At 34.8% G+C, this 10,749-nt stretch overlaps 1 protein-coding gene across 1 annotated transcript; it reads left to right on the top strand.

Annotated features, from left to right (window-relative positions):
* The first annotated feature begins 1,510 nt into the window (after positions 1-1,510).
* LOC145052765 (autophagy-related protein 18h-like) lies at positions 1,511-10,069 on the top strand. The gene is made up of 9 exons (XM_079000646.1): positions 1,511-1,943; positions 3,180-3,623; positions 3,877-4,281; positions 4,402-4,647; positions 5,188-5,931; positions 6,146-6,306; positions 6,501-6,589; positions 9,235-9,657; positions 9,779-10,069. Exons 1-9 carry the CDS (start codon positions 1,761-1,763, stop codon positions 9,781-9,783), a joined length of 2,700 nt encoding a protein of 899 aa, XP_078856772.1. The 5' UTR covers positions 1,511-1,760; the 3' UTR covers positions 9,784-10,069.
* Positions 10,070-10,749: the final 680 nt, after the last annotated feature.

The following is a 10,749-nucleotide window of genomic DNA, read 5'->3' on the forward strand; positions in this document are numbered from 1 at the left end:
TCAACTTCTGTTTATTTTCCATCTTTAGTGATATCGACATCTTCATCATCCCTTCTTTTTTCGATCCTTCAACACCGTCGAATCAACATCATAACCTACTAAAGATGAAGAGACGATAGATTATGTTGTTGGTTCGCCAGAGTTGAAGTACCAAAAAAAAGAAGGATGGTGAAGACGTCGATGTTACTAAAGATGTAAAAGAAATAGAAGTTGGGGAGGATGAGAGATGAGATGGTGACCGGTAAGACCGAAATTAAATTTATCAAATATGGTTTCAGGTTTACGGTGAGGAGATACAAATATGTGGGGTCTATTAATTTTTTTTTTAAATATATAAAAAATAAATACATAAATAAGAAAATTAATTAAAAAATAAATTAATAAGGGCACAATAGTCTTTTTAGGTAAGACAGGGACCAAACACACAACAAAAAGAAACAGTAGGGACCATCCGAATTAAATTTCTCAAATGTGGTTTGAAGTTTATGGTGAGGAGATACATATTTGTGGGGTCTATTAATTTTTTTAAATATATAAAAAATAAACACATAAATAAGAAAATTAATTAAAAAATAAATTAATAAGGGCACAATAGTCTTTTTAGGTAAGACATGGACTAAACGCGTAACAAAAATAAACAGTAGAACCATCCGAGTTAAAAAAATAAGTTAGAGACTAAAAACAAAAATTCTCCCAAACCATAAGGACCATTTGTATAATTTATTTTTACATTTGGTTTTGTTCATATTTGGGTAACTATTTTTTTGTACATATCTAGGTAACAAACTTGTTGAAAATGTTCACATATAGGATTTAACCTGCTATAACCAGTAATAATGGTCATATGTGAACACTTCCAACAAGTTTGTTACCTAGATTTGTACAAAAAAAAATAGTTACCTAGATGTGAACATACCGAAAAATTAATTACCTTAATAAGTCATTTTCCAAACACATTTTGATCTATATACTAGAATCCGAAGACCACAACATTGAATGATGGTATACTTGTAATGATTACTTTTCTTTATATATGGTTTGGGTATAAAATCAATAAGTTGGTTTCGATCTATTGGTTTGTAACTTCAAATAATTGTTTACATTAAAGGTGTTGCTTTGTTAAGTGATTTAGTAGATATTTTCGAATGTTCTTAAATAGCATGTTAAAGTAGATAACAATAATATCAATTAAAACCGTAAAAACCTAGAATATTAAAGTTTGGAATTTCAATATCAAATGAGATATCATGTATCCATTTTTGAATCGTTCATATATGAATCTGGATATAAGATTCAAGTCTTAAAAGAATCTCGCATATCCAAAATTGCGATCCTAACATGGCTTTATAAGAGAGTTCTACAAAAAGTTAAATATAAAACAAAGAAGATATATTAGAAGTGGTGTTTAGTAATAAGTCAAAAAGAAAGGTTTAAATTGACAAATGATAATCTTAAGGGACTCTATATTGCAACTACCACAATTAGCTTACGGCGCAATTAACAAGCAAACTTGTAATCACAGATAGAGGGAGAGAGAGAGAGAGAGAGAGAGGAACCGTCGATGTGAAGATCAAACCGACAAACACTTTGAAAATCTCTGACCGCTGTAATCTCCGCCGTGTTCTTGCAAGTTTTTTTTTCTTCCGGTGAAGTTCATCATTTGATGCCCTATTCTATCGTTAATCTTCGACGCTTGGCGGTGAGTGGTGGTGGTGGAGGAGGAGGAGTGCCGGTGAAATTACAAGTAGTCGATTATTATTATGAGGAGAAACCAAAACAAGGCCAATAATGATAAACATGACAACAGCAATGGCTTAATTCCTAATTCGTTCAGATTCATTTCTTCATATATCAAGTCCGTCTCTTCGAACGTCCGGTCCGCTGGAGCCTCCGTTTCTGGATCGGTTTCCGGTGATTCCTCCGATGAACTTCGGAAAGACCAGGTTTCATGATCGATTATTTAGTTGCTTGATTTCGCGTTTGTTTAAGAGTATTTTACTGTATTACATAAGGATAAGGATTGATGTTCTTGCTACCGTTTTAATACTGGATTCTGAAATTAATCTCATGTGTATTTATATCTACTTGGAGTATATATTGTAGAAATTATTGCTTGGATTTTCTTCGGAAATGGAAATTGATATAAAGGATGAGGAATCTAATTTAGCGATTAATGAGACATTTAATTTGGATTTGGGACTAGTGGATGAGATATTTGGATCTTTCCTTAAATATAGGGTTTATTTGTTTTGTGGTTCTGGAGATGCTGCTCTTTCTATGATAGCCACATAAACAACTGCGCGATTTCACCCTTGGAACTACATAATTGTTTGGAAATTGGAGTTTTTCAAGGGTGTAGCAGGGGGTCACTTTAATCATATGCTTGAATTGTTTACTACTGATATGAGTAGAATTGGGGAAGTTTTGCACTTATGACAAAAAAATAAAGAGGATATAGACAAAAATCTCACTAGTTTCTGCTACAATTTAAAATGGAAAGTGAACTTACAACCTATACCTGAAAGTGAGAAAAAGGAGCTGAGGTGACAAAGGTGATTGCTTCTGTGCAGATGAGGAAGTATTAGAAAGTCAAAGCGAGTTCGATAGTCAAAACATGCATTTTGTGTGTACTTTGTTGTGGGTCCAAATAGAATTCTAGGCTTCTAGCATGCTTAGATAAAACATAATTCTCTATGCTTATGGACTTAAAAAGAAATTACTTCAATGAGATGTCTTAGATTTGACTTGCTAGACATAATGCTTATGGAATGAGTGCTACTTTTGTGAATTATCATTTCAACATTAAAATCTTTAGGGTTAGTTTAAAAATAGTCCATAAGATAGCCCCCATGATGAATTCTCATGTGTTCTCTTTCCATGTTTTGCAATTTGGGTATTGTACTTATAAACTAAATAGGTTATATTGTGTTAATCAATAAGAAACTGTTGTGCAATTATGATCTTGTATGTGATCATGTTAACACATTTAACACATGTATTTAAATGATAAAAATCTATTGCTTATCAATAGAAGTCCCTTCTTTTGCACTATCACCACTAAACTTTTGTTTAATCGCTCTGTGATTTTTTAGGTTGTTACAAAATATGGTGCGTGTATAAGTTTGTATTTATAAATTATAAATGATAATAATCAGTCAAGATTATATTTTCTTGAACAGGTACTATGGTGTTGCTTTGATAGATTAGAGCTTAATCCATCAACAATCAAGAATGTCCTTCTACTAGGTTACTCAAATGGTTTTCAAGTTCTTGATGTGGATGATGGTTGTAATTTTAGTGAACTAGTTTCAACTCGTGATGATCCAGTCACATTTCTACAAATACAGCCTACCCCTAAAGAAGCAACAACAAGTGATGCCCATGAAGGATTCAAAATGTCACACCCCTTGTTATTGGTTGTTGCTAGTGAAGAAGCTAGGGTTTCAGGTATATCACACAATGAAAGAGATGAATCCCAGATGGATAATTCCATGTATTCTCCTAGAGCTGTGAGATTCTACTCATTAAGGTCACATAGTTATGTTCATGTGTTGAGGTTTCGGTCAACTGTGTATATGGTTAGATGCAGTCCAAGGATAGTAGCTGTAGGTCTCACTTCACAAGTAAGCATCCATTTACATTTACATTCACTCTTATTTTTATCTTTCCTTGAATTTTTAAGGGGTTAAATGCAAGAAATAGCAATGTATTTTAAAAAAAATATAGGTATGTTATCAAAATGGAATGAACCATTGTTGAAGGAATGTGATTCCTTCCATTTTGTTAATTTTCATTCCTTGTTAATTTTTTTTCTTCGTTTTGAAAAGGAATGTTATCGAGCAATTAACAATGTGTTTGTTTTTTTTTTCATGGCAGATATATTGCTTTGATGCAGTTACACTGGAAAACAAATTTAGTGTGCTCACATATCCAATATCACAATTAGGAGGACAAGGAGTCTCTGGAATCAATATTGGATATGGGCCAATGGCTGTGGGGCCCAGGTGGTTAGCATATTCTTCCAACAACCCATTATTATCAAACACAGGGCGATTAAGTCCTCAAAATCTAAGCCCTTCGCCAGGTGTCAGTCCCTCAACCTCACCTGGCAGTGGAAGTTTAATGGCCAGATATGCCATGGAATCCAGCAAGCAGTTTGCTAGTGGACTTATTAATCTTGGAGATATGAGTTACAGAACTTTCTCTAAATATTGCCATGACCTTCTTCCTGATGCTACTAGAGCTGTGCCTCATTCTACTGAAAATGCTAATGCTGGAATGGTAAGATTTTTGATAATCTTTTAATTTTATTGCAAACATTTAAAAGGAAATAAACTTATAGTTATTTAATTATCCTTTCTCTTTATTGTTTTGAATCATATCTAAAAATTATCTGTGCAGGTTGTGATTAAAGATTTTGTATCAAGAGCTGTTGTTTCACAATTTAGGGCCCACACAAGTCCTATCTCTGCACTATGTTTTGATCCGAGTGGGACCCTTTTGGTCACTGCATCTGTTCATGGGAATAATATCAATATTTTCCGGATTCTTCCATCTTCTTCACATAACGAATCAGGCAACCGAAACTTTGATTGGAATTCTGCTCATGTTCATCTTTATAAACTCCATCGTGGCATGACTTCTGCTGTTCGTTTCTTTCTACTTTCTCTCTCCTTTTCATTCTTGTTTTATTTTCTTTTCTATATATAAAAAACTAATTATGTGGCTTAGATGCTTAGTGGCTGTTATGTTATCTACTTTCTCTCCCATGAAAGTGGTTTGATCACTTTCATGGGATCCTCATATTTGAAAAAGTGAATGTGTTTGTTATCTACTCAAGCTCATCAAAACAACGTAGTTTTGAGTAAAAGTACACTCTACTGATTTAGTGGACACCAGTGTTTTTTCTAAAACTATAAAACCACTCAAAACGACCTAGTTTTTGTCACAAGTGGTTTAATGGAAAAAAGTTCTAGAGGGTGGTTTTTGTCCTCAAAACTACGTCGTTCTGAGTGGTTCATAAATAGGCTTAGATGCATATAACAACCACATATTCACTTACCATAGTTTTGTGTAAAAAATCACCCTTTTGATTGTGTCGTTTTGAGTGGCTTTGCACCTAAGCTTATATATATAAATCCAGCTTATTGATTATTCGGTGAGTATGGTTTTCTGTTGATTTAACAGGTGATACAAGACATATGTTTTAGTAACTATAGTCAATGGATAGCTGTAGTTTCATCAAGGGGCACATGCCATATCTTTCTATTATCTCCTTTTGGTGGTGAAACCGGTATTCAATTACAAAACTCCAACAAAACCAAACTCTCACCTTTTGTATCACAACCATGGTGGTCAACCTCCTCTTTCACAAAAGACCAATCATCCCCACCCCCACCCCCCATCACCCTATCAGTAGTTAGCAGAATAAAAAACGTTAATTTCGGGTGGATTAACACCGCCGGAAAGGCGGCTGTCCCGCCAGGTGTCATTGCCGCCTGTTTCCATTCTTCCGTACGCCGGAATCATCCGGAACCTTCCGTTTCTGTTTCTAAAGCTGATATATTAGAACATTTGTTGGTGTATACGCCATCTGGGTATGTGATTCAGTATGAGTTGTTGCCTTCTCTAGGAAGGGAGCAAGGGGAATCCAGTGGTTCCCCTCAAGATGAGGAGTTGAGGGTCAAAGTTGAACCCGTTCAGTGGTGGGATGTTTGCCGGAGAACGGATTGGCCGGAAAAAGAGGAGTTTATTGGTATTGGTGGTGGAAGACATGGTTTGGTGGAGGCGGCGATGGCTAATTCTGATGATGAAGATGGTGGTGTTGTGGAGAAGGATTTGAGTAAACTAAAAGAGAGATCGCGGTGGTATCTTTCACATGCTGAGGTGCAAATGAGATCCGGGAGAGTTCCTGTTTGGCAAAAGTCGAAGGTGAGAAGGGTATTTTAGTCATTTTGCATCCCACCTTCTTTCTTTCTTGTGTGGGACAAAAATTGCAATTTCTTGTCTCGTTGAGACTTCAATCCAAGTCCAAGGTGCTTACCGATGATGAGGATGAGGATGAGGAGAGGGTATTTATGTCTTTTTCACAGATGTATTTTGGTATTTTTCATGAATGCTTATGATCTGATTATGATATGCACAGATATATTTCTATGCAATGGCCCCACAGTCTCATGATGATGGTCATGGTGGGGAGGTTGATATTGAAACAATCCCAGTGCATGAGATTGAAGTTAGGGAGAAAGATTTGCTGCCTGTTTTCGATAGCTCTTGTGTGGTTCATCCTGGTTGGACTGATAACCGGTAGTCTCACTCACATCAACGCTAACCCCTCTTCCATTCATTTTTTTCTTTAATTTCATCCTAACAAGGGTATTTACGTCTTTTAATCTTTTCATGCATCTCTCTGTGCAAAAGACGCAAATGCACTATTCATCCTCGTAATTTTTTGTCATGTGTTGACAAGTAATTGTTTTTTTATTTTATTTTATTTGAAGAGTGTTTGGTGCTGGTAGATATTCTGCTTCGTCTTCCCATGGTGGTAGCAGCAATGAAAAGTTTCCTCAAGATTCCATTGTCTCTCACGGTAAAGATCGTATGGTTTAATTTTTTATTTATCTTCTACTATTTTTTCTTATTTAAAATAATACATAGTTAAAATTATACATTTCTATTTGTATCAGTATATATAAGATGAATGTAAAAGTAAAAGGGAAAAATGGAATTGAATTCCTTCCACCCTCCCTAGCCCTAGGAATGGTGAAATCCATCAAACATGGGAATTGAATTCCATCCATCAGGCAACCAAACACACCATGGAATGGAATCTAAAGATCCCAGCGGAATCCACAGGAGTTGGAATCTAAAATTCCATTTTGAGGCATGTTTGGTTGTGATGAGGAATTGAAACAGAGTAAACAAACAATGGATGATTGATAAAGAAAACTGGAATTGATATTGATGATTGAATGACACCAGATAGAGAATACAATCTCCTGATAGGATGATTGCCCAGGGATGAATCCCTCTCTCAAAGGCCTAGCCAATGAGCCAATCTCACTCTAGAGACTAACACCAATCTAAGATATTTCTGACTGACTAACAATGCAATCCTACCCTCTATTTATAAGCAAACCTCTAACAAACTCTATTTAGGAATTACCCTTTTACCCCTTTAAGTATTTAACTATCTAATTCCTATCACTACTCCCCCCTTCAACAAAGTCTTGACCTCAAGACTTGCTGCCAAGGAGATGTTAACTTCTTATAATACACAACATGCGCCCCTGATTTGTCCTTGCCGATGTTTCCTCCCTTGTAGCCTCTTCAGTCGGTCGCCCTTCCCACCAAGTTAACCACCCGTCAACTTGTTCCCATAGATGAATGATCAAACAGGAAACAAGAAAAATGATGGGAATCCTCCAATCCGAAGCACTTAATTTCGGTTCTGATAGCAAAATCTGTGCAAAGAAATATCTCATTGCTTTTTTAAGCCTTAAAAAATTCAGCAAGTGCATCTTGAAGAAGGTAGAGAAGTCCAGCTTGCTCCATATTTTGAAAAGGTCCCTTAGCAATTATGTCTTGATGATTGTGCATGGAAACAAACATTAATAGGAATTTGTCTATGAAGGATAACCCATAAGGAAGTGAGGTCGGAGACATTGGAAGAGTATGCAACCCTTGAAGATTTCTTTTTACTCCGTTTTATACGAATTGCCTTTCCAAATTGTCCCAATAGTGAATCACTGCGCCTAACAACTTGAGCCCTATCACCTTCACTGTTATGTCCAGCTGACCCGTATCAAAGATCAACCCTTCAATCCTGAATTCCAAAGTGCCTGCTCCTATTATTATCTTGCTAAAATGGTTGTGACCCTTCCCCATTTTACTGTTGAAGATCTCAGGTGTATCTTGAATTACTCCCTCCGCCTTGAAATCATTCCCCCTAAAGATGAATCAAATGTCACCCCAACCAATTCCAAGGCTATACTATACATAAGTTTGTAGGATATGGAAAATTTGCATGAATACAACCATTTATTCCCCTCATCTTCACTGGCGTCAACGCCAAACAGAATGAAAGAGAATTCACCGGTTGTTGAGACATGAAATTAAGAATAACATCTCTATCTTCGACTATTACTTTTGAAATATCAATGATTCGTGCTTCTAAGTTTAGCATTTTACCTCTCAAAGTGATCTCAGTGGAAACCCCACGGAATTCCAAAGCAGCACATGTCTTAGTAGGACAACGGTCTTCTTTCATCGGACAATGTTCATCCTCCTCCACAACATTCCCCAGTAATAACAGATGTCGTATTCCTTCCAAGCAATTGTGAGTCGTCTCATTCCCACACCAACGACATATTTCCTTTTTACGTCTCTCTTCCCATTCCTTTCTGGTAGGCGGGCGTTCTGGTAGGCGGACTAACAATGCAATCCTACCCTTTATTTATTAGCAAACCTCTAACAAACTCTATTTTGGAATTACCCTTTTACCCCTTTAAGTATTTTAACTATCTAATTCCTATCAGGTTGCCAAACCAATGGAATTAAACTCCTGGAGTCTCCTTCAAACTCCATGATGGAAGGATTTCATCATTCCTATTCCATTCTTCATCTTTTCATAAGAAAAAGACCAAAGTGCCCTCAGAAACACGTTGCCTATTTATCAAAATGTTATATACACTATATTGATAAGTTTAATTCAAGATATAGTGTTTTTTTAGCGAAAAATTACAGAAATGGTCCCTCTTTAACAAAACTACAGAAACAATCCCTGCCCTAGACAAAATTACAGAAATGATCCCTCTGTAGGAAATAGATGAAATTACAGAAATGATCCCTGTGTAAGATAAGTTACAGAAATGGTCCTTGTGCAACAAAGTTATAGAAACAATCCCTGCCTAAGACAAAATTACAGAAATGATCCCGGTGTAAGATAAAGTTACAGAAATGGTCCCTGTGCAACAAAGTTATATTAATAGTCCCTGTATAACACAAAATTACAGAAATGGTCCCTTAAACTTACAAACAAACTAAATAAACATGAAACAAGTAAACAACAAATGCATGTGATTGAATTTCATTCTGTTTCTTTCCAAACAAACACGTGACACATTACAATTCCTTTGACAGATCCCATTAATTAATTCCTTTAAATGTAATTCTCACCCAACCCAACCCAACCCAACACTGTTTTTTATTATTTATTTTTGTTTATTCTCTCAGGCTCATCACTAGAAGCAACAGAAGCACAGATTGCATCTTACCCTATTCTCGCTTCAACTGTAAATAATAAAGACAGCATGAATAGGCTAACTTGTTACCCTCCTGTTGATGATGAAATCATGAATTCTCCATCTCCAATTGACCACTCAATCCCACCCGACCTAACCGTGGCTCGCGGGGTCAAGTCCTTGGAAAGCGTGGTCACTAGCGACGGTTCGAACCGTTCCGACTCAAGCATGAACAACACTGTTAATGGATATGGACACGATTTCCAAGAAGAATATTGCAACCCTTCAACTCAGGAAAAAAGAGAAATTAATGAATTTGATGGAAAAAATGGCCTCCATCAGAGGAATAAATCCGAGGAAGATGGTGATGGTGATGATGATATGCTTGGTGGGGTGTTTGCTTTCTCTGAAGAAGGTCAGTAGTACTTCTTTCCTTTCCATAATTGGTGGTTGCATTGTTACATAAAAAAAAAAAAGAAAAAAAAGCTGAAATGTCGATTGATTAATGAATGCAGTTTAATAATAAATGATTGCAGGTTGATGATGGTGAAATGAATGTGGGTTTGATGGTTGTGTAACTAATTACTGATTTGATTTGAGAGGTGAAACTTTGGGTGTTGTTTCTTGTTGGGCAACAATTCTTGGTTTTCTCTGTTTCTAATTCTTCTGTAAATGATGTATAGTTGGGTATCATTCCATATCTCTTTTAAAAGTAAAGAAGAAAACTTGACATTCTTGTGTACATGATGTATAAATTGCATTCCTATATGAAACTTTGGATGTTTTGGTGTAATGTAAATAGTGTAATACAAAGTTTATTAGTTCAATATTCTTTATTAATAGCTTATTCAAAACAACTTATTTCTTATTTTATCCATAAAAAAATTATCGGACATAAGAAAAGTAGATTATATTAATGTTATACAAAAACTTATAATATATATTAGATATTATAAAAGTAAAGTTATAAGGTATGGACTATATTAGATAGTATCAAAATATAATTTCATGGATTTTTATGTTATTTGATAATTCGGTTAATGCCCAAAATATGACTAAAAATGTAAATTTCAACATATTTTTATTTTTTTCTCATAATTATTTTAACCAATTAAATGCATTTTTGCGCAAAAAGGTTACGCATAGTATACTTATAAATGAAATATTTTTTCTTTTACTACATTTATTTGAAACTCCCATGTATTTTTCCTTTCACCACATTAATTTGAAACTCTAATGACTTTTCAATTTTTTTATAAGGATTATAAGTTGGTTAATAAGATTAAATAAATATCAAACTTAAAATGTAATCATATATAAACTAAATTTTAATATTAAAAGAATATCTTTAATTCTACTTATAAAGTTATGTTTTTTTAATATTTAAAATATTATACATAATTTATTAGTTTTAATATATTGTTAGATGTAAACTATTATCATTTTAAAGCTACAACATTTGAATAATTTGTATGTAATACTTTAATTATAAATTTGAATATAACAT

The sequence above is a fragment of the Lactuca serriola genome, chromosome 5 (assembly GCF_051521515.1).
Source record: "Lactuca serriola cultivar US96UC23 chromosome 5, Lser_US96UC23_V15, whole genome shotgun sequence".
NCBI classification, from domain to species: Eukaryota; Viridiplantae; Streptophyta; class Magnoliopsida; order Asterales; family Asteraceae; genus Lactuca; species Lactuca serriola.